At 49.6% G+C, this 21,858-nt stretch overlaps 3 protein-coding genes across 3 annotated transcripts in view; 1 reads left to right on the forward strand and 2 right to left on the reverse strand.

Moving 5' to 3' along the window:
• Positions 1-11,938, reverse strand: part of TGME49_221890 (WD domain, G-beta repeat-containing protein) — a 14,995-nt gene extending 3,057 nt beyond the window's left edge. Inside the window, exons 1-16 of the mRNA XM_018779944.1 lie at positions 11,865-11,938; positions 11,432-11,470; positions 10,434-10,620; positions 9,617-9,696; positions 8,935-8,981; positions 8,277-8,304; positions 7,740-7,792; positions 7,043-7,124; positions 6,810-6,843; positions 6,387-6,440; positions 5,438-5,555; positions 4,556-4,662; positions 3,940-4,103; positions 3,484-3,667; positions 2,396-2,450; positions 1,610-1,793 (exon numbers count right to left, since the gene is read on the reverse strand). Coding sequence (XP_018638291.1) covers positions 1,610-1,793; positions 2,396-2,450; positions 3,484-3,667; positions 3,940-4,103; positions 4,556-4,662; positions 5,438-5,555; positions 6,387-6,440; positions 6,810-6,843; positions 7,043-7,124; positions 7,740-7,792; positions 8,277-8,304; positions 8,935-8,981; positions 9,617-9,696; positions 10,434-10,620; positions 11,432-11,470; positions 11,865-11,891 — 1,443 coding nt within the window. The 5' untranslated portion in view covers positions 11,892-11,938. The remainder of the gene's footprint in view (positions 1-1,609; positions 1,794-2,395; positions 2,451-3,483; positions 3,668-3,939; positions 4,104-4,555; positions 4,663-5,437; positions 5,556-6,386; positions 6,441-6,809; positions 6,844-7,042; positions 7,125-7,739; positions 7,793-8,276; positions 8,305-8,934; positions 8,982-9,616; positions 9,697-10,433; positions 10,621-11,431; positions 11,471-11,864) is intronic.
• Positions 11,939-11,992: 54 nt separating this feature from the next.
• On the reverse strand, positions 11,993-14,327 carry TGME49_221895 (hypothetical protein; the record flags this gene model as incomplete). Its single annotated transcript, XM_018779945.1, has 4 exons — positions 14,142-14,327; positions 13,421-13,516; positions 12,806-12,970; positions 11,993-12,247 (listed from the first exon to the last, which is right to left on the reverse strand). The coding sequence occupies exons 1-4, from the start codon at positions 14,205-14,207 to the stop codon at positions 11,993-11,995; spliced, it is 582 nt and encodes a 193-aa protein (XP_018638292.1). The 5' UTR covers positions 14,208-14,327.
• Positions 14,328-15,293: 966 nt separating this feature from the next.
• Positions 15,294-21,469, forward strand: TGME49_221900 (hypothetical protein). Its single transcript, XM_002369968.2, has 7 exons — positions 15,294-15,951; positions 16,729-16,774; positions 17,872-17,952; positions 18,514-18,721; positions 19,515-19,588; positions 20,398-20,491; positions 20,769-21,469. Exons 1-7 carry the CDS (start codon positions 15,842-15,844, stop codon positions 20,822-20,824), a joined length of 669 nt encoding a protein of 222 aa, XP_002370009.1. The 5' UTR covers positions 15,294-15,841; the 3' UTR covers positions 20,825-21,469.
• The last annotated feature ends 389 nt before the right edge of the window (positions 21,470-21,858 follow it).

Raw genomic sequence — 21,858 nt, forward strand, 5'->3', positions numbered from 1 at the left:
ATCCCACATGTACACATATATACACATACATACACATATATACATATTTTCATATATATATATATATATATATATATATATATATATATATGCGATATTGTGCATGCTGGTCATATAGGTTTGAAGGTTCGCTCTTTTGCGTTCTCGACTTTTTCTTTTTATTCGCATTTTTTCTGCAGCGGGAGCGATTTCTCTGTGGCAGCCGAGTAGCCGGACAGCACCGTACTCGGTGTGGACCTGCGTGTACAGCTGGGAGAATCTGTCGCACTTCGATGACCTTCTTGTGTCGGGCGCCGAGCTCGAAGACTCGCCTTCAGAGGAGACATCGGAGACAGACGCTTGGTCCCGTGTCTCCGTTCATCCTGCGCCTTCTCGGCCTCGAGTCAAGGATGAGGGAGGTCAGCCTTATCAAAAGGAGATGCGTTTGTCTTCGCTGAAAAGCAAAAAAGAGCTTGTGTCTTCTCCCTGCGGGCCTGGACACGGAGACATTCTCCTCGAAGGCGAAACAGCGCCTCTTGTCTCCTCTGCTAGACCTCAAGACGTGATTGTGAAGGCGACAACTGGCCTACCAGAGTCGACGCCTGCGCCTGCAACTCGTCACTCGCTTCTCTTGTCTGAGACGCCTCCTTTCGGTCTCGAAACGCGGCTTACAGCTGAAGAGGCTGGTCCACATCTACGCCGAGAGTTTCCAGGGGAGACGCTGCCGACGTACAGCAGCCGCGCGCGCATGTCAAAGCTCATCGCCGTGATCTCCCTGTCGCGTACTCCTTGAAGAACCTGGAAACCACAAGATGGAAGGAGAAAGAAAGGAACGACGCGAAACTCTAGCGGACAGGCATGGCTTGTCTGTCGAGACACAAAAGCGCACACAGGCGAGAGGCCCCCTGTCTTGCGCCTCTTCAATCGACAAGGAAATGCAGAAAGAGCATGCCGCGGTCTTGGACCTCGTCATCATCTGGATGGCAGTTCTTGCGAAGAAATAACATGTGCATACCGGTGAACAAGACATCCAAAACCGAAGCTTTCTCATACATACATACATACATATATGTATATATATATATATATATATATATATCTGTTCGCTCTGCGGACATCTATGTATATCGGTCTAGACAGGAAAATGCATTTGCAGTGGCTGTGCAGTGTGCAGTGTAGAAGCAGAAGCGAAGAAAGAAGAAACGATGGAAAATTAAGCAAGACAAAGGGGCTAAGCGCCTTCTGCGCCAGACAGCCACCTCACAAACTCGTCCCGAAAGCTGCCTCTCCCTGTATGAGTAAATATATTTAAATATATATTTATATATAAATACATATATATAGATAAATATATATGTATATATAAATGAATATGTATATATACATAGATATGTATATATAAATGAATATGTATATATACATAGATATGTATATATAAATACATATGTGTATATAAATAGACATGTATATATATATATATATATATATGTGGATAGATGCATTTATGTATGTACATAGACATATGGTGACGTGTGTAAATCAACTGAAATGAACCTCGTGAAGGCGTTTTCAAAATTCTGTCTTTGCGGCAAGTGATGTCTCGTTCTTTTGTCTCGAAGCGACGACGCACATCTTCAGGTAAGCCGGTTTGGGGGCTCCAGAGTTGAATTTTGTCTCTTCCTGCTGTCAAAATCGCATCCACCTCGGCGCTGAAAAGCGCGTCGCCGCATCCGTCGACGTCTGTGAAATATGCAGGTCTGCTTTGGCCTCCAGTCCACTCGTAAAAGTCCAGACGCGTCCCCCCAGTTGCGATTCTGGAAAGGAAGCAAACGACGAAAACGGCGGCATGGAGAGCGAAGTAAAGGAAGATGGAGATCCACAAAGAAGACACAACGAAACGAGAAGAAGGATGAGAAGCAGAAGAGAAGAAGAGGGGGGGAAGGAAAACAAGACGATAAGGTGGAGACATGAGAGGAACGAGAAGAAAAGAACGATAACAGAAGCGACAGCACGAAATATGATACAGTAGGCAGGGAACATGAGGCGAGGTAGGACAGGAAGGACAGGCTGAAGAAACCGACGGTGAGAAGAAGAGAAGGCGATGCCGCACTCGGGTGCCAAAGAGAAGTAGATAGAGAAGGAGAAGAGAAGGAGGGAGCTGGAAAGATACATGCAGAGAAGCTGGGGGCGACAGAAAACAACAGACGGATCACACTGACAAAAGAGAGAAGCGCGCGAGAGAGAGCGAAGGAGGGCATGACTCCAGGGACGGCGACGACAAAAGAGGTGACCTGAGAAAGCTCGAGAAACGAGGGAGGAGCGACTGGAAAAAAGGAAAGGAAACTGCACGAAATCAACGCAGGAGACGAAGATCCCGCGAGGAGAAAAAACGCGAAAAAGACGGAAGAAAGCGAACCTTTTGTGCGGAGGCAACGCGCAGAACGAACTCATCTCTCCGTAACTGGACATGCCTAAGGGAAGCCGAGACAACAGAAGTTGAATGCGAAGAGAGTGCATCGAAAACGCAAAAGCGGAAGAAGCAGGGTGACGAAGAGGCACCGCCTGTTTACATCAAGACGCGTATCAATATACAAAAGTGAGAAAGAGAGAATACAACTGCACAGTGGAGTCTTAAACGACAGCTGGTGTACATATATATATATATATATATATATATATATATACGCAGGTGCATGCAGTTGTAAACCGAAACACTGACAGACGCGCACACGCACTTGCAAACGAGCGTCCATATATATATATATATATATATACATACATATATAAGCATATATATATATATATATATATGCATGTATATATATGTATGTATATGTATACAAGTATATATATATATATATATATATATATGCACGTGCACATAATTACATGCATACTTGCGTTTTCGCATGTTTAGTTTTTCATCGTCAAGGACGAAAGCAGGCTGCGATTTTGGGGACATAGTTGAGGGATCGTTTTCCGGTTTTTGTGCCAGAACATGGCGACCTCAGAGCCTTTGTCTGTTTCTTGTTGTATCTTCTGGACGGTCAGGTTGCGAGTTTCTGTGTTTTCTTCTCTTGGTTTTCTTCACCCGTTTTTCGCGTATCCATGAGTTTTATCTTTCGCTTCGTGCACTGTTCTTCACCGAACTTTCAGGATTTTTCGAACGTGGATGTTGTTTGTTTGTGTGTTTGGTGAAGCGTGCAGGTTCCTATGTCACATTACGCGTTTGAGTCTCTGTCTCACGCGCGACCGCCTTCTTCGCAAAGTCGACGCGTTGCCGTTTTTCGTATATTTGACAACAACGCTTCTCCCAGCGACCGGATCCTCGGCTCCTCTTGAGCGTTCGACTTCCTTTCGGAATCACCCTTTCGCTCGACTACGAGTTTGAGCACTGTCGGAGGATGGCACGGAGTGTCTGTCTCTTCTAACGGTTGCGCTTCCTGTTCATCGACGCGTTCTACGATTCGATCTGCGTTGGCGCGCGGCCGGCCTTCTGCCTACGGCTGCTGATGGTCTGCAGAGACCTGAAGTTCCTCAGATCCCAGACTCGGATGGCTCCGGACGCGTCCGCGGTCAGAACCTGCGGGGTGTTGGGGACGACGGCGACTCCACACAGCGCGTAGGGATGCCCTCGCAGGTGATAGATGGCCTTGTTCATGTTGCACTGGCTCCAAACCAATGCATCCTGGAAGGAAACGGCGAAGCGCGAGGCGCAGTGAAATGCGCGGAGACGAAGGAGGCCCAGACGGAGAAGAAAGAGAACAGGACGGAGAACAAGACACCAACGCCGATGCAGCTGTGAATGGCCTGGGGTCCGACGCGAGGAGAGAGAGTTCGGCGTTGGTGTGTCTGGAGAAGGTTGTGGAGACAGAGAGAGTGTAGCTCGTCGGACGCTGTGCAGGGAAGAGCAGAAGGAACGTCGCGTTCGTGACGTTGTCCAGAATGAAGGACGCCCACCTTGTCGAGGCCGGCACTGAGGAGACAGGAGTAGTTTGCGGAGAACGCGAGAGAAGAGACGCTTTTTCGATGTCCTTTGAGTGCGTGGACAGGCGCCATGCGCGTCGCGTCCCAGATAAGAATCGCGGTGTCCGCCGACGCAGAGGCAAAGAGATTGTCGTCGTCTGACAGAGGAAAAACGGTAACGAAAGGCAGAGAAACAAGTCTCATATTCGGAAAGGACCGCTGTCGACAGCGGGTTCACCTACCTCCAGACGCCTCTGTCTGCGTACGCATAGGCAGAGAGAACATGTCCAAGCAACTATGGAGAGGGAAGCGTGTGAACACAGAGGAAGAAACGCATCTAGAGATGAATCGAAATTCGCGTTTATTTATAAAGAAACGTCTATATCTATATCTATATATATATATATATATATGAAAGGATAGTTGTATGTGAGCGGCTCGCGCTTGCAGAAAAACTGCCAGCGGAGAGAGGGTAAAAGTCGACGAAGAAGAAACAGAGGCGACGAGGCTGAGGAGGGTAAACGGAGAAGCAGCGCCAAGAGCAGATGAAACAGCAAAATCTGGAAAGCGGTGGGAGCGACTGCGGTGATGACTAGGAGAAAGATCTCACATGGCAGAGGAAGAAGAGCATTGACAACTCGATCATGACCCATTTGTGTGTGGCGAAGATTCATCGACTGCAGACCCCACAGGCTGACACTTCCATCTATGCCTCCTCTGAAAGCACAGTTGGAGACAATCCATAAGGAACTTGAGTTGTGGGGCCTCGCTCTCTCGTCGGCTTCGAGTTGCCGGCAGCGCGGTCAGTCCTCTTGTGTATCGGATTCTAGGTACATCGCTTTCTTTCTTTTGCCTGTTCTTCTCCGGTGTTCTTCTTCGTCTCTCTCTCCTCAGGCTTCGCCTTCGCTCTGTCGGCACTGAGTCCCGCGCCTTCGCTCTCCTCTGGAGAAAGAGCGACGCGAGCGCTAGGCCGACATCACACGAACCGAAGCGGCATCCCTCACGAAGATCAAAATCAAAAGTCTGTCCCCCCCCCAGCGACACCAGGAGCGTCACTCGAAGAAAACGCGCGTTGCGCCTGTTTATCTCAGCGCGTCCTAGAGGGCTATGCTACAGGTCCTCTGGCGTCTCCCTTTTGGAAACGGAGTCTGAGAACGCTGTGCGTTTTTTGTGTGTTTCTCTGTAGAAGCGAATGGAGTGGTAGCGGCTGACATCTTGTCGAAATGTGGAATTTCACAGATCAAAAACCGCAAGAGAAACGAGCACAGTTCTTTGAAGAAACGGTCAAAGAAGCGGGGAGTCTCTTGCAGGAACAAAGGCTTGTCGCGACCTCCCATGCCGGCAGCGTCGCTGCCGCCGACGATGAGGCCGTTCCCTCCACTGAAAGACGTCGTTGTCGTTACTCTCTCCAGGCGCCGTCGGCCAGAGAGGTGAGACGTAGCAGACTGACGTTTAAGAGTTCTACATCGCTCTCAAGCGTTTCTTTTCTCACGTTAGCAGGCCGTCGGACTTGGAAAAGAACGCTACACAGGCCGGCTGGGTCTTGCATGCAGCCTTCTCCTTGCAAGGCGCCGCGGTGCTTGTCCAGAGTCTGAGAGATCTGTCTGCTCCTGAGGAGACGAAATGCAGACAAACAGGCCCCTGGCAGGGCAGAACTGCGTCGGCGCGACCGACGGGGGAGAAGAGCACTGAATCGCGAACCGCGAAGAAGGAAACGAAAGGGGATACACTCCAGAGCGCGCGTCTGCGCCGCCCCACAGAGAGGAAGGACAGCACAGCAACGAAGGAAAACTCCGAAGCGAAGCTGCGGCTCAGTAGTCGCGAGACGCCACAGTTTGCGCGGGAGGGGACCAGCCACCGCTTCGATGAAGAAGATGGGGGAAGAGTTTCAGAACACCATTCGATTTGGTCGGCCACATTGATGGCAGATGAGGCAAATCGTCCACACCGCGTCTCGGTTTTCAGTGCAGATTTGCGGTTTCGAACGCGAGGGAGAAACAGCTGACACAGAGAGCGCGGAATGGCTCTTTCCGGCAAAAGGACGCGGGAGGCCGAGAGGAGCCTCCTGCCGACGACAGACAAGAGGACAACACACCTCCGAGTTGCGGTCCCCGGGAGGCAAAAGGACAAGACAGCTGGGTGCCAAGGACGAACAGACAGGAGGCAAAAACGCAAAGCCTTCCTCGAACATGGCGCGAACACCCTGCCGAGACGCAAAAGGGAGAGGAGACGGAGGAGCAGCTGAAAAAAAATGCAAAGGAGCAAACACAAAACGGCGCGGCCAGCGAGGAGAAAAACGAGGAGAAGTTGGAGAAAAGAGGGCCGCAGGAATGGGCGAGAACAGATGGAAAAGAAACCACGGAACGCCTGTCTCGTCAGAAGACCTGCTCGGACGCCGAGGATCCCTCGCAACGTTGTTTAACATAAAAAACGTCGCCTACCTACAGAAGCCAATTGCGAGTAGGGGGGAATGTAACAGAGGTCAACAAGAGGTCCTGGAAGCGAAAGAAATACGGACAAAGGCGAAGTTAGGAGAGAAAGGGATGAGAAGAGCAGGACGAAGCAGCGTGCGAGGGAGACGGAAACGCGTCAAGAAGAACTGTGGAGGGAGAGGACGCAAGAAGCGAGGACTCAACCGGAAGTAAAGGAGAACGATGAGCGGCAGAGGAAACGAATCGGTAATAGCGAATCAAGCAAAAATTGGGAGAGAGGAAAAACCAAGCAGGCAGAGTAGATCAGAGCGAAAACACAAAAACAGCTGAGAAGATGAGCAACAAGAAGAAAGCAAAACAGACTGAAAAGATGAGCGATGAGGAGAAAGAAAAGGAAACCTGGTTTCTCTGATCACCTGATATTGTCCTCACCAGAGGGGACAGAAACTGTGAAGTCTAAAGATCCCTGAAGAGCGCATGCAAAGAAAAAAGGAGTTCTCTTGAGAACAATAAGGTAGGAAAACGCCTGCGTCAGCCGAAGACGCGACCGAAGAAACCAGCTACCGCGACAAGACAACACAAGGAAAAGTCAACCCGTGAACAGAGAAGAAAGGAGACACTGCGACGCAGAGACAGAAGCGTTCAGAAAAGGAAACGCGTCTTACGTGATGGGGCTCGACAACAGAAAATTGCTTCGCCTTATAGTAAAGACAAAAGAGTCGATCGATCTCCTCGACATACAACACCCTAAGAGAACAAGAAGGAAGCAAAGAGTTCGAGTCTCCGAGTGTTTCAGTCCGACAGAGCGCGACTCCACCAGAAGTGAAAAAGCAAAAAGGCTCCTCCGCAGCAGGACTGACAGCAGCGAACCACGAGAGCCTCCACATCTCTCCATACACACAGGTCTACAAACGAATGTGTGCTTATATCTTTTCCACCAGTCATTCAAATCTTCCCATATACATATACATATATATATATATATATATATGTGTCTGTACATCTGGAATCTACATACGTCCTGGCAAACATAGATATACAAGCCTATATACATATATATATATATATATGTATATATTTATATATATATATATATATACATATATTTATGTGTGTGAACTGCATGTATCGCTTTGAAAGCACTAAAAGCGCGCATTTCTGTGGGGAGAACGTGCGTTGAAGGTAAACCGGCAACCGCGTAAAGATGGTTGTATGCATCGAGAGAGGTAGGCGTCCGTTTCTTCATCTATCGAGGAGAACTCTTTTCAGCTGTGCATGCGGGATGGATAGACATATGGCAATTGCACGCAAGCCGATAGGCGAAGCAAAAGTCTTGTTTCTTTTGTCTGTCCAGATACTCACTTCTCAATGCGGTCATGGCTATTCGTTAGCGTTTTCGATCCTGCGAAGCGATACTAAAGCGAACAGAGGCGCAGGCCGAACCGAGGCAGGTGCAGCGTCCAAACAGCTGCTTCAGCGAGACGACACTGAGGAGAGAATCTTGCTGTTCATCCATACTCGTGAATCAGGTGTGAGGCTCTGGGCTGCATGCAGCGGTGTGGTGGAACGCAGGCGCTCCTGTGAGACACGGAGACCTAAGGACGCGCGTCTCTACGTAGCGAAAATGCCTCACGGGTACCTCCAAGTACAGAGGCGGTCCCCAGCATCGACTGGACAGCGCAGTGTCTGGGGATATGTTTTGTGAAGGCTGCACAAGGACGATGTGAGAGCAGGAGTCTAAAGGTGAGCAGAGTGACTGCAAGAAACGAGAGGACAAGCTGCTTCGCTGAGAGCGGGGAAGGGGAAACTCATGACGAAAAGAGATGAGCGGGGGGCCAGTTGACTCCCTCAGCACTGAACATCAGCAAAGAAAGTGGAGAGGCAAACTGGTGGAGTCACCTGCGCTGCGTCACTCGCGTTGGAGGAGCTGCAAAGCAGAAACAAAGGAAGCGACGGCGTTCCCAAGGCGACGAAGCTTGAGGAAAAGAGAGACAAAAAAGACAGAGAGAGAAAACACCACCCGAAGGCGCAGCAGACACGGAGAGAAGGAGGAGAAATGAACAAGACAGCATCAGAGGAAGAAAGCGGGGAACGCGGCGAAGAGAGGACAGTCAAAAGATGAGAGAAGCCGGCGACACAGAAGAAGATGAGGCGGCGTCGCAGGGAGACAGCAACGAAGCAGTTCCACTCAAGTCGAAGGCAGACGAATGGAGAAAACGCTGCGTTAGAACGAAGAAATCGACTCGACAATTGTGCAGTGCTTCGAGCTCTAGAACGCGCGGCAAAAGGCTCACGGGTGAGGGAAGCAGACAGGTGAAGAACGAGGAAGAAACAACAGGAAAACGTTATCGAGGTTTGCATTCGCCTTTTCGATGGCTCCTGCGTCAGTGCAGTCCAGTTCGTTCTGTCCAGAGGCAAGTTTCGCTATCTTTCTCTCAGGCCTGCATGCGTCTGGCAACGGGGAAGAGAAGCGAGAAGGAGGACAGAGTCGCAGGCCAACTGCCGAGGAAAAACGACTTCCCCACAAGTAACCAAACCAAGGTCGAGGCGCCCCTACCTGCCAGAGTGGTCGGCTCCTTGATCGACAAGGGCATTTGCAAATGCCTGCACACGAAGAACGAAAGAGCGGAAACGCAGAGAAAGAAGCGAGAGAAAACAGAAACCGGAAGGAAACAGAATGAGGCACCAAGGAGAGAGAGAAATCCAAAGAAACAAACCAAGACAGAACCACTCGGAAACTCGACTCCAACAAATGCCGGAACTAGTGAAAGAGAACCAAGCGTCACGCAATTCCTACGCACAACTTTCCTTCTCTCCACACTCATATATATATATATATATAGACATATATAGACATATATATATAGGCATATATAGACATATATAGACATATATATACATATAAATATATATACATATATATATATATATATATATAGGTGCGTGTGCCTTCACATGCACACAGCAGAATTGAGGTGAGTCTCCGAGTAAGGCAAGACTTGACGAAAAGAGAGAAGATGCGAGAGATGACAAGGTGAGCGCAGCTGTTTCCAGGTTGGCTCAGATTTCGCTTTGCTTGTAAGAAATGTTTCGAGTTTATACTTTGTCTTCTCCCTCTTCTCGCCAGGTGCGTCTGTTAGACCGTTTCGGCGCAGTGCTGAGACTCGCAACCGAGAACCGCGATTTTTGATCGCGATTGCCAGGTCCTTCTCTCTCCTTTTGCGATCGGAAGTTCTTACTTCCCAAGAAATGACTCCTGCACCGCCGATGTCGATGGCCGAGAACGCGTCGATCAGCAGCGCTGTCATTTCTTCGTGACCTGCCAACAGAAGGACAAAGCGCAAGCGACGCAACGATGCGGAGGAACCTCCCAACGGACGACGCTGGGAAGGCAAGACGCGAGATGAAGGATGCACAATCCTCCAGTCTGTCGCTCTTTTAAAGGAAACACCAGATCCAAGGAGACATCCACGAGACAGAGAGGGAGAAGAAAAGGAGATGAGAGAGAAGAGAGAAAGAGACAGAGAGAAAAGAGAGGGAGAGAGCGGTCGAGGGAGAGAGAAGCGTAGACGTATCGGAGGCGAAGCAATTCATGAGTGTCTTCAAAGGCGCGTTTTCGACGCTTTCTCGTTTCGTCTCCTTCTGTCGTCTTTCCCTCTTCGTGGACGACTGCGCGACAAAGAGGAAGGCGCAGAAGAATGTCTGTTGGTTTTTTCTCGATCCATGGCAAGGCGCAAGTCCATTTGAAGCTCTTCGTTCCGTTTTTAACGTCTTGCGGACGCCGCGTCTTCACTTTTCGTCCTTTCTGTTTCCTCTCACGCCTCCAGCTCTCCAGTCTCGCCGGTTTTCAATGGCTGGAACTGCAGAGACGGTCGCGCACACTAGTACGCAAATCTTTGCGTTTTTTTTTTAACTTCCGTCCTCAGGTCGACTTCATGTACCACCCTTCTCTGGTTCTTTCTTTGCGGCGTCCGTCTCTCCGACAGAACTTGCGTTCCGAGGAGCGACAGACCTTTCCGCTGCTCTCGCTAGAAGGCGAGGAGAAACGCAACTCACGCGCGCTTCGCTCTTTCAACCAAGACGGCATTCGCTTGAGCCTCTTCTCGCTGGCGACGTCGCCTTCCGCGCTCTCGGTTGTGAGGAGTTGAGAAAGGTACGAGAAAACGTCGTGGTCTCCTCTCGCCGCCGGAGGACTCGACGCGACCTGCGCCTTAGTTGATTTCTCCGATGAACTGGCCGGATCCTACAGGACGCGCGGGAAAAACGAGTGCATGCGCTAAACGTGGAAGGCGTTTGATACCTTGCAGACAAGGGCATCGCTCCACACTGGCAAAGAACGAACTGGCGAAGCTCGACGTTCTCTCCAGACGCTGGACTCGCTTTCAGACCCGCTCTCCTCTCCTGCTGCGAGGCTTCACCGGACTCGCTTTGCACAGTTGAGGGAACGCCGGGCAGAACTGACGCGTTTCACAACGTCAAAAGAGAAAGAAGAGAAAAGATTTCCTCTTGCCTCGAGTCCACGATCGCCCTGTCGGCGAGGCAGCAGACAAAAACGCCTTTCTCCTCAAACGCAACTGGACTCGAATAGGGGACTGTGGACTGCGGAGCCTCAACTGAACGCGCGAGTGAGACCTGCAAGTACTGAAAGTGCAAAGGGCAGTGCAACTACGAAGCCACAGAGAGAAACTCAACTGCAGTGTAAGATGCATGCTCCTGCTCGTCCTGCCTCAAATCCAGGAAAGGAAGAACAAACACACCAAGGCCTGCTCATGTTTCACTCTCTGTTTGTGTGTGCGTCGATCAGTCGGGTGGCTCGACGGTCGGGGAGAAGGACCGATGGAAATGCGCAAGGACGCTCCTCGAGCTCTTCGCCTCTGTCCGTCAACTTTTCGAAATGGCCAACGGTCAAAACGCCTCTCGCATATCGCGTTGTATAGACGCGAGTTTCCTGCCGATGTTTGAAACTCGCATTCGCGAGGAGTAGATCCAAACGTTTTGAGTGATCAAACCTCCTAAAGCGGCTCCCGCGGCTCTCAGGAGCCAGGTGGACTCACCTCCGAGTCGCCAACTGCGTCCGCACAAGTTCCGCCAGGCTGACGCAGAGACACAAAGCCTCGACAACAAGAGAGGAAAACGAGGATGATAGAAAAGAGGAGCAGCAGGCAGACGACAAAGCGAGAGAGAAGGAAACCAGCCAGTGCAGGAGAGAGAACAGAAACGCGACGCACGGAGAGAAAATAGGAGAAAAGAAAGAACAGGGTGAGAGAACGAGGCAGAAGAGCAAACAGAAAAAACGCGTTACAAGAAGGAAAAGTGAATCGGGAAAAAGCAAAGATCCGAGAGCACCCCGGGCAGCATGAGGCAGATGGAAGAGTGAAGAGGAGAGAAGCGAGATGAGGTCGTTTTCTCTTCTGCAGACGTCGCTCGCGCTCTGTTGTCAAGACAGCCGCCAGACTCTGTCGCACTTGTTCCTTTTCTCTTGCTCACCGGCACCGTTTCGCTCCACCTCCACATATTTGTTGCAGGGAAACGAAGATACGAAACGCAGATTCCTTCGCGGCGCCGCATCCCGCCGGTTCTCTGCTTCCTTCGTTGCCTTGCGGCTTACGTCTTTCTTACGTACACCTCAGCTCGAGTGTGTGTGGCGAGCTCGGTGTCGAGTTTCGTACTTCTCTGTCGGAGCATCGCGACGCATGCGTCGAAGAGACGCGACAGTCGATAGGCGAAAAGGCGAAGTCCGCCAACGAAGCACCTTGACTGGGAGACGAAGCGGCGCCGGGGCGAGACAAGCGATGCGCGATTTCTCCTCGCTCAGAGGTCTCGTCGCCTCGAGGCCAGGCGTCCACGTGAGTCAAGAGAAGCTCGACGACCTGAGCAACCGACAGGAGACGGCGGAGACGCGGAGTCTCGAGAGAACGAACCGGCGCGAAAGACGCGCGAGGCAGCGGCTGGCGTGGAGACGAAGGAGACGGAGACGCAAAACCGGACAGAGTGGAGACTCGAGAGAAAGAAGAAGAGGCGGGAGAAGTCGAGGGAGGCGAAGTGAGAACGGAAACGACCAAGCGGCGCAGAGGAAAACGCAGCAAAAAACGACAACGAGAGAGGAGACACAGGAATAGAACGACGCGAATGAAGATACGCGAGGAGCCATGGCGAGGTAAGTATCTGGAAGGGCAAAGAGAGGCCTGAAAGACGCGAAGCCGGGAAGGCGCCGCACTCTCTCTGTGGTGCATGCAGAAGGTCCTGTGGCGGAGAGCGAGGCGAACGTCACAGGCTTAGGAATTGAAACGAGGAACAAAAGATCGTGGAGAGAAACCTGACACAGCATCCGCCGACCAGGAAGCCCCCGCGTTCGATGCAGGCAGGCGACAAAGAATCGAGAGACACAAGGCGAGAAATGAGAGAAAAGCGAGATGCCAAACGCCTACTTCGTCGACAGAAACGCGGTTGTCGGCAGCGTAAAAGGCCTCTTGAATATCTTCCAGTTGCGAGAGGTCAATGCTCTTCAATACATTTTCAACGACCTTTTGTCTGTCCATTTTAGCGAGTCGCTTGCGCGTTTCTGCAGCTGCATGCTCTCGCGGCGGAGGCCTCTGCAGCGACAACAGGAGATTGCGACAGCAGATACGCCGAAGGCACCGGCGGAAACGTCGAGCGCGCAAACACAAAAAACAGATGCCATTCTCCCTCTGTGTATGCACCGCAGTTTGTTCGAAAAGTCAGACACTCTGAGACGGAAAACTTCACACAGACAGACACACAGGCAGACAGAAGTAGATAGGAAGGTAAGTAGACAGATGGATTTACACAGATGGATATAGATCGAGAGATACAGATAGAGAGATATAGCCAGGGACATAGATCCAGACGGATTGGTACACAGTGGAGATGCAAGCAGAGGTAGTGACGTGGAGAGAAGTAGAAGAGAGGTCGCGATTCACAGAGATATCTATCGGTAGACAGGGACGTCGATGCTACTGTTGTTGAATTCGATGTATATCCTTGCGTCTCGGCGGCTGCGTTTTTGCGTCTTGTCCGCGTACGGAGTTGTGAAGATCGAGAGTTTGGCAAAGAGGGCCGGTTTCCTTCTCTGAGGATCGGCGCGAGCGTCGTTGTCCATGGTGGAGAGAAGCGAGTCTCTGGAGAGGCAAGTGCGACGAGAACGAGATGACACTTTAGGCAAAGTGAAAAACATGGAAAAGGCGCGGGAGAAAGAAGACAGAGAAAAAGGGTTTTAAGGAGACTGGAGAAAGGCTTCGAAGAGAAAAAGCGAAGAAAACACAAGAGGCAGTCGCAGGAAAAGAGAGTCTCTCGTCTGTGAGGTGCTCTCTCCTGTCTCTGCAGAGAGCAGCGACAAAGAGAGGAGAGAAAACACAGCGAGGGAAGCATAACAGGCAAGTCTGGGGAAGGAGCGAAAGACAGCGGGGAAGCGCAGGACAGAGAGGGGGAAGAACTCCTTCCGCGAGCGACTGGATCGCTTCTGAGGAGACATTCTACTTGGTTCAGAAACTCATCTAATTCGACTGGTTATGAGTTAGTTGGAGGCGAAAGAGTCACTTTTGGAAGTTGCGGGGGCGATCAAGGAGCCAGCTGCCGAGGATGAGGACGACAGTGCCAACAAAGGAAGCACCGCGATGTGCAGAGCAAGAAGAAAGGGAAGACGTCACCGCATCAGAAAGGACGAACGTGGACACCGAAGAAAAAAGGAAGAAGATTACCAGAGAAATCAAGAAGGTTCCATGAGACGGATAGAAAGAGACTTACGGTGTCGAGCATGGGGAGGCTGGCGGAAGAGGAAGGGCGTCGAGACGAAGCATTTGAATGCTCCATGTTTCTGTGTTTTCAAGACGAAGAGTTTTCCGGATCGATCCGCCTCGAGTTCTTCGTTTTTCCTCTCCTTTCCATGTTTGTCCTCTCGTAAACAAGCGTCCGCTCTCCGTCGCTCCTCAGCGCGTCGCAAGAACGATCCCCGAGAGGAGACAAGAGAGAAAAGCGGAGGAAGGGGGCTATCTTCTTGTGTTTCTTTAATCAGGGAACGTCTAGCTCTCTAGTTACGTATTTGCCAGTAAACGTGGTGTAACTTTGAGGAGATGCAAAGGTCCAGGACGTAGAATCTTCTCGGAACCATTTCCAATCTTATATCTACATTTCGTCGAAGCAATGCGGAGAAGCCGCGAAGAAGAAAGAAGAAGCTCGGCGAACAAAGCAGATGACTCAGAGGACGCCCGAGAAAAAGTGCGACGAGGAAACGAGAAAGATCGAGGAGAGTGGAGGGGAAGAAGCCAAGAGGGAACAAGAAGGAAAGCCAGGGATGGAGATGGAGTCTCAGCTGAGGGAAACAGAGAACTCACGGAAGGATGGAATACCTGGCGACAAAACAAAAGACGAAGCGCGCAACGCAGCGACACTCACCCACCGGTCTTGTCTTGTAGAAGAAGACAAGCGAGTCAGTGAGAGAGGGAGATCGAGGCTCGCAGAAGGACGAGAGAAGGGAGAGAGGGGAAGAAATCGAAGGAGAAATCGACCCTAAGGCAACCTTCCATTTCTTCGTTCTCCAGTCAACCAGTCAAAACTCAGACAGTTCCAGAGAGAGACAGACTCGCGTGGAGGCGAGGCACAACCGGAGAGAACAGCGAGAAAACGACGCAAACGGCAGGTGTATTCACTCCCCAATTCAGCGCTCTCTTCATCGCGAATTCTGAAAAGATCGTTTGAGCTAAAACCAGATCTTTTCAGAGAAGATATTCCCCGATCCAACTCGAGTCGGCCTCCGTCTTGTCAAGCGGCGAACTGCACTTCTGCGCCGAGCACAGAAAAGAAGACCCTCTCTCTCTCTGCGCATGCGGCAGGAGAGCACACCGGCGCCGGAAGAGACTCCAAGTCGATGACGCCGGCAAAAGAAGTTCCTTTGAAAGGCGGTTTTTCTCTGTTTCGAGGAATCATGCGATTCCATTTCCCTCTTCGGCGTCTCTCTCTGCCTCCTAAGAAAATGTCGTCTCCGTTTTTTCACCCCCATTCCACCGGCAGATCTTGAGTCTGCTCTTGAGCTCTTCTCCGCGTCACTCTTTGTGTGTTTCGCATCTCTCCTTCGTGTCTCGGATTTTTCTCCTTTCCACAGACCTTTTTCGTCACACCATTTCTCCAATCCTCCCTCGAGTCTTCAGTCTTTCTTCTCCTCTTTTCTTCCTCCCTCTCTGTCCAACTCCCTCCTCTTCACCGCCGTCTTTTTCAGCGTTTCTCTCGCAGCTTTCGCCCCCGTCGCCGCCTGTTTCTCTCTTCCTCAACCTCCCTTACTTGCTCTCTGTCTTCCCCCTCGAGTCTTCAGTCCATCTCCTCTCCTCTTTCTTCTCTTTCTTTTCTCCTCGTCTTTCTTCTCACTGTTCTTCCCTCTGTTGTTCTCCCCCGTGTCGCTCGTCTCTTTCTAATCATTTTTCTACGCGAGTTCCACTCCCCAGCGGGTCTACATGGCAGCCTTTCTTTTGCGTCTTCTGCGGTCTCTTGAAAAGTGGACAATTCTCCAAGACCAGGCCGGAGCCTCTGTGAACGAGGCTCTCAATCTCCTCGTTGACCGCCAGTGAGCTCTCTTTTCGTTGAGCACCTCAACTTCACTTCAAAGCATCTCACTGCCATCATTCCTTCACAGACGGAAACATGAAAATGCGTTCAGCAACACTCTCAAGACCTCCATCAGTCGCAGGACTACACTTTTTTCCTTGATCTATCTGTATATAGATATACGTATATATATATATATATATACATATATACATACATATATATATATATATATATATATATATATATATACGTATAAATATGTATAAAAACATATATATATATATACATATATACATACATATATATATACGTATAAATATGTATAAAAACATATATATATATATATATATATACATATATATATGTCTGTTTACACGTATGTATATATCCATGTGTGTATGGAGAAAGATGTGTATGGATGAGTAAAGCGATGAATCCGCACCCGTCCGGTTTTCTTTGTACATCTTGCAAAATAGGTGCGTTTCTCTCAATGCCTGTGTGTAGAAAAAGAAATTTGTACATCTCATAAATCACGATATACACACTTGTGGTTCTGTATCTATGCATATACATGCATATATATATATATATATATCCATACATATATTTCTATATGTAACTAGGTAGGTGAGTGTATACCCAACATTCAGCTGAGGTGTACGTACACGGTTTGCCACTTGCAGCTTCCGAGAGATATTTTTTTCGTCACGATTCGATTCGTTGTTTGCTTCCTTTGAAAGTAAATGCCAGTTTTCTCGTGCGTTTGCCTACTTTTGTCTGCGCCTATTCCCAGATTTCTGCTAGGAGACTTTCTCGTCACGCTGCAGACGGATGCGTCTGTAAGAACGCCCTCAATTTCTCTGGTGCATCTTCAGCGTTCTTCTTTGCGTCTCGTCCTTCTCGCCTTGTCTGTTTCGCCCACCTGCCTTCTGCTGCCTCGTCAAACGATTTCTCCTTCTCCTCCATTCTTCAGTGTCATCTGCACGGGTGCATGCGCCGAAAACGCCATCCCTCATTAGACCAGTGTCAAGTCTCTAATAAAGATGTAAATGATCGCAGATAAGGAAAGAACGAGTAGCCGACAACACCCACACCGGTATGCATGCAACGACAGGCATATAAATGGAATACATGCCTACGGAGTTAATAGACCGATCTGTACCTGCATAGATATACATAGATATTGATATATACGTATATATATATATATATATATATATATATATCTGTAGGGGAAAAAGCGGACTGGTTCACAGGAGAGATGCGTAGACACATAAAGAGACAGATATGGAGTTGAAAAGCATGACAGCAGACAGCTGTAGATAAAGATAGATATAGATAAATATCTAGGCAGATAGATGGATAGATAGCGTTGTTGAATGGTAGGTAGATAGATATGTACATCCATCGGAGGCAGGGAATATGAGAGAGGAAGCATGGTGAAAGCTGCGTCTTGTTTGTAGCATTTTATTTTTTTTGTGCTGCTGCTCTGTCTGTTGCGGTTGGGCGTTCTGTACATGCGCGGCTTCTTCGAGTCCTCTTCGACTCCTCTCAGCTGTGTTTGTGTTTGAATTGCCGATTTTCTGTGTAGGAGGACCCACTTTCGCAGGCGTCTTTGCATTTCCAGTCTCCATAGAGACTCGCGTTTGTCTTCTCTCCCTCTCTTCGCGTTTTTCTCTTTCGACTGCTCTCTCGTTCGAGTTTCTCTGCGTGGTTTCTCTTCTTTCGGTTCTTCCCCGTCCTCGGCGAAGGCGAGTGGAAGCGTTTATGCTCTGGCGTCAGTCGACTGTCTCCTCGAAGGCGTTCCGTTTTCTTTCACAGGTTTTCGCCCAAGGCAGATGCAGGTTTTTCATGATTTTTACCTCACTCCGTGTCTCGCGTTTCCTCCTTCAAACGGATACGCGCTCTGCCTGCCTTCGATCCGCGTCTTCTACAGGCTAGAGAGAAGATCCTTTTCGGCCACAAGCAGCGAGAAGACGCTGTGCATCAGCAGGTTCTCCGCCATCACCGCGACTTGGTGAGGAAGAAACAAACAGTCCGAGTTGCTGGCAAAGACCAGATTCGAACAGGCTGGACTCCCTGCGAGTAGCGCAGACTCAAGAGCAGTGGCGTAGAGATGGAAGAGCGTCTTTTTCACCCTACAGAGTGACATGCATTTGCAGAGCGAAGAAGACCGACAGCGACAGAAGCGTATAGGCAGACATCGCTAGATATAGGTGCATAGATATATAAAGAGATATAGATGAATATAGGGAGATACAGAGAGAGATATACATAGATCGGAATAGAGGTACATGCACAAATACAGTTAGACAAACAGACGGATATGTATATGGTTAGATATAGATGTAGGTAGATACAGAGAGTCACACATAGGTAATTGTAGACCGGTGAATATTCATAGATATGGATATCTGTAGATTTCGATGCATGGGTATATGTATATATATGTATATAAGATAGCTAGAAAGGATGCACATGTACTCAATTCGTCCACTGGGATCGCGTTCGAGCGCTGCGTTGTCCATCTCGCATTCACAGCATGCTTGTGCGTTTCGTTTCTTTCTGTGTTACTCAGGCGCTTACGCATGCAGAAATTGCAGAGTGTGCCCGGCAGTTAGTCGCCGCTTCCAAGGGCGCGTCCCGGAAGCCATCTTCTGCGGTCAGTCGAAGTTCTCAGTTTCCTTCTGCAAGTTCAGGACAAAGCAGTCAAGGGAAAAGAGCCTCCGCCCGTGGTACGGCGCCGCTTTCTCCTGCGCCGGAGACTCTCTTCCTCGAAGAAATCGGTGAGAAATACCAAGGCAACGAAGGTACCTAGACCTAGTTGCTACATGAAGAGCCTGTTTTATCACCGTTTTGCGGCTGCCGTGACACACGATGCACACCTGTGCTTCTTTCTGATATATATAAATGTATTCTCTACGTTTTGGATATACACAAGTATACTTAGATTACATGTGCTTCCTACAGGTATACATATGCATATATATATATGTATATATATATATATATATATATATATATGTGCTCATACGTGCGCGGATATTGTCTACGTTCAGTGGCGGCCTAGACATTCAGACGATGTACATTTGAATTCCATTGATTTGCATCTGTTTAGGTACGTTGCATGGTACTGAGATCCAGCATTTTTAGCTGTCTCTACCAGTCCAGTGTGGCAGTATATCTATGCACTTGCTCCTAGAGGTGTATGGAGAGGTATGCTCATAAAAAGAGCGAGACAAATCCATACATGCAATTCTTTATATAGGAAGCTCTATGAGAGTAGGTTGATGACGTACATCCGCAGAGAAAAAGAGGGAGAGGGGAAAAACAGAGAAGCACAAAGGTGATACGCGTTTTTCAGTCTCCGAGAATGGCGACAGAAGCGACGTTGAGGACGTCTCTGTCGCAGACTGGGCTTTTTCGAGGAAGTTTCGCAGTAAAAACACAAATCCTTGCATTAAATAAAGCGAATACGCATGCAACCATGTTCCAATTTGTTTCGCCTGCATGCTCGTTTCTGACGTGAACCACTGGGCAGAAAATGCAATGTGTGTGACATTTTCGTTTTCTGTTCAGGCGCTTTTGCGGCAGAGGTGGAGGAGGCCTACAGGCTTCAACTGGACCTGCAGAATCGCCTCATCGCCGTCTATGTACGTTCTGCATTCGTCGCATCTCCCGTTTCATTTTTGCTTTTCAAAGTGGTTTCCTTCCGGCAAGCGTCCGTGTCTTTCGTTCTTCTTGGTCGTTCTTCTTGTTCGTTCTTCTTGTTCGTTCTTCTTGTTCGTTCTCCTTGTTCGTTTTTTCTGTTCGTTTTTTCTTGTTGGGCCTCTCGCGTCCTCAATGAGGCAAACTTCTCCGTTGTTCGCGCCGTTCTCCTTTGCATGTATTGTCCGCTTTGGGTTACGAGAGCAAACATATGTCTCCGTTAGACGTCAGCAGGCATCAGTGCTTATCTGGAGTCGACAGGGCTCTTCCCGCTCTGTTCTCTGTCTCGTCGTGGACGTTGTTTGGTTTTTTTGGATCTCCAGAGGTCCTGTCGGAGTTCGTAGCGTGCCGGCAGCAGCCTGCTGCTGTCGATTTGTCTGCGAGTGCCTGGTGATTCGTTCGTCAATCCTTTCGAATCTATTTTCGACTTTCGTCTCTCCCTTCTTGTCGGCGTTCGCCTTCCTGCTTCTCGGGCAAGATTTTGGTAGTCGCCTGCAGACGCTTTTGAGACCCTGTGTTGTGTCCGCCTTCGGTTGATAAAAAAGAATTTCGAGGCTCGGTGCATGCAGAGGCACTTGTGCTGCCGGTGAGGCACTGTGGCAGCGTCGAGTTGCGGTGGTTCTGTCTTCCTGCCCGTCAAACAATTTCGATCGGGGCGTACCTGGTTGCCTGGCGGCGACGGTCAGGTTGTCCCCCGAGACAGAGATCGGCGCCGCGGAAATCTGGTCCGCAGGTCTGTCTTTGGTGCGTGCAGAGAGAGAGACTGTCGCCGTTCGATCGCGACGAGATGCAGCGAATTCTTGCGGTGTGGATGGACAGGCCCTGCGAATGGAGTGTCGCGCGCGGAGGTGAGTTTTCAAGTCGAAAAAACAAGCCTGCCGCAGGGACAGACGCTCGCAAAGCGACGAGAAACGCACTCAAGGAATGCAAGACACGGTGGCACAGAGAGAACGGTAGACAGGCCGTGAGCAAGAGATGAAGAAGAAGTTTTCGGAGCGAAAGGAGTCGCCTTTTTGTGTGGGCGTTTCCGCTCGACCAGAAGCTGTTAGGTCCTCTCGTTTTCGCTTTCGGTTGAAAAAGGTTTCTGTTTCCTTTTCCGTGGGGACTTTTCTTTCTCAAATGCAGGTCGCAGACAGACGATTCTGCGCGAGTTGAAGAAACACTTGCGGCTTCCTATTTGACAGAAGAGCGAGGGCGTCTGTCAGATGAACGAGGCGAGGATGACGAAGACAGAAGAACGCTTGTTCCCTCTAGCTGTTTCCGAAAGACTTGCAGAGGCGAAACATTGACGAGCATGCCTGTTGTCAAAGAGGCGTCGGTGTATACGTGTATGTTTTTATCAACTCATGTATATGTGTGTGTGGAAATGGAGAAAACGAGGAAGAGATTTCTAGAAGTATAAATAAAACTAGTATTTTTCAGGTTGTGGGTTCACAGAACGGAGTACGGGTGAGCTTCTTTCGACCGTCCTGTAAAGTGAGAGGGCCGTGGGAAGTCGGGCCGTCTGTTGAGGTGTCTTGGATTTAGGCAAGTGAGACGCGACAACCTTTTCGTAGGCCAAACAACTTGGCGAAGAAGCTCGGGATCTCAAGCGCCTTTTATGGACGCATGCGTTGACCACGGAGTCCCCTCGTGCGTACAAACCGGTGGAAGAACTTCCTCGTGGAACAGCCGCAAAGCCGCTGTTGAGACATCGGGTGTCTGTCCACTGCGGCATGGACTGACGCATGCACTGAAAACCACAACTTTAGCCTGAAAAGTCGTCCGTCACGAGAGACGTTCTTGGCATCTGAAAAAAGGATCGCTCTGCTTCGGAAGGGCCGCGGCCTCTCACCGCCATTCTCCCGCTGTTCCTCTTATCCTCTAAAGCGGCGAAGGCTGCCTCAGCATCCATTTTCTCCTTCGCGCGATCTCCTGAGAGACATCAAATCTGTCTCTCAGCTGGATCTTTGCCCACACCAAATGCACTTGCAGACAGCCGGAGATCCAAACAAAACGGGAGGTACATACAGATTGTTCTATTGCCGCGTAGATGTTGAGAGACAGCTGTAGAAAATCAATACTCCGGCAGCTATAGAAAAGTGAATAGATCTAAACAGATAGTAGATGGATAAAGTGGAGATGAAGGATGTATGAAGAAAATTATATATATATATATATATATATATACCTTTGAATTTATGGAGAGGCTAATCACAGCACCACGTTCAACGTT

The sequence above is a fragment of the Toxoplasma gondii genome, chromosome II (assembly GCF_000006565.2).
Source record: "Toxoplasma gondii ME49 chromosome II, whole genome shotgun sequence".
Classification (NCBI taxonomy): Eukaryota; Apicomplexa; class Conoidasida; order Eucoccidiorida; family Sarcocystidae; genus Toxoplasma; species Toxoplasma gondii.

What these genes read in the sequence shown, in the direction of transcription:
- TGME49_221900 (XM_002369968.2), top strand. Translation starts at nt 15,842, where the DNA reads ATGGCAGCCTTTCTTTTGCGTCTTCTGCGGTCTCTTGAAAAGTGGACA. An exon ending in TCTCTTCCTCGAAGAAATCG is followed by an intron (nt 18,722 to 19,514) that starts GTGAGAAATACC and finishes TTTTCTGTTCAG; the next exon opens with GCGCTTTTGCGGCAGAGGTG. An exon ending in ATGGAGTGTCGCGCGCGGAG is followed by an intron (nt 20,492 to 20,768) that starts GTGAGTTTTCAA and finishes TCTCAAATGCAG; the next exon opens with GTCGCAGACAGACGATTCTG.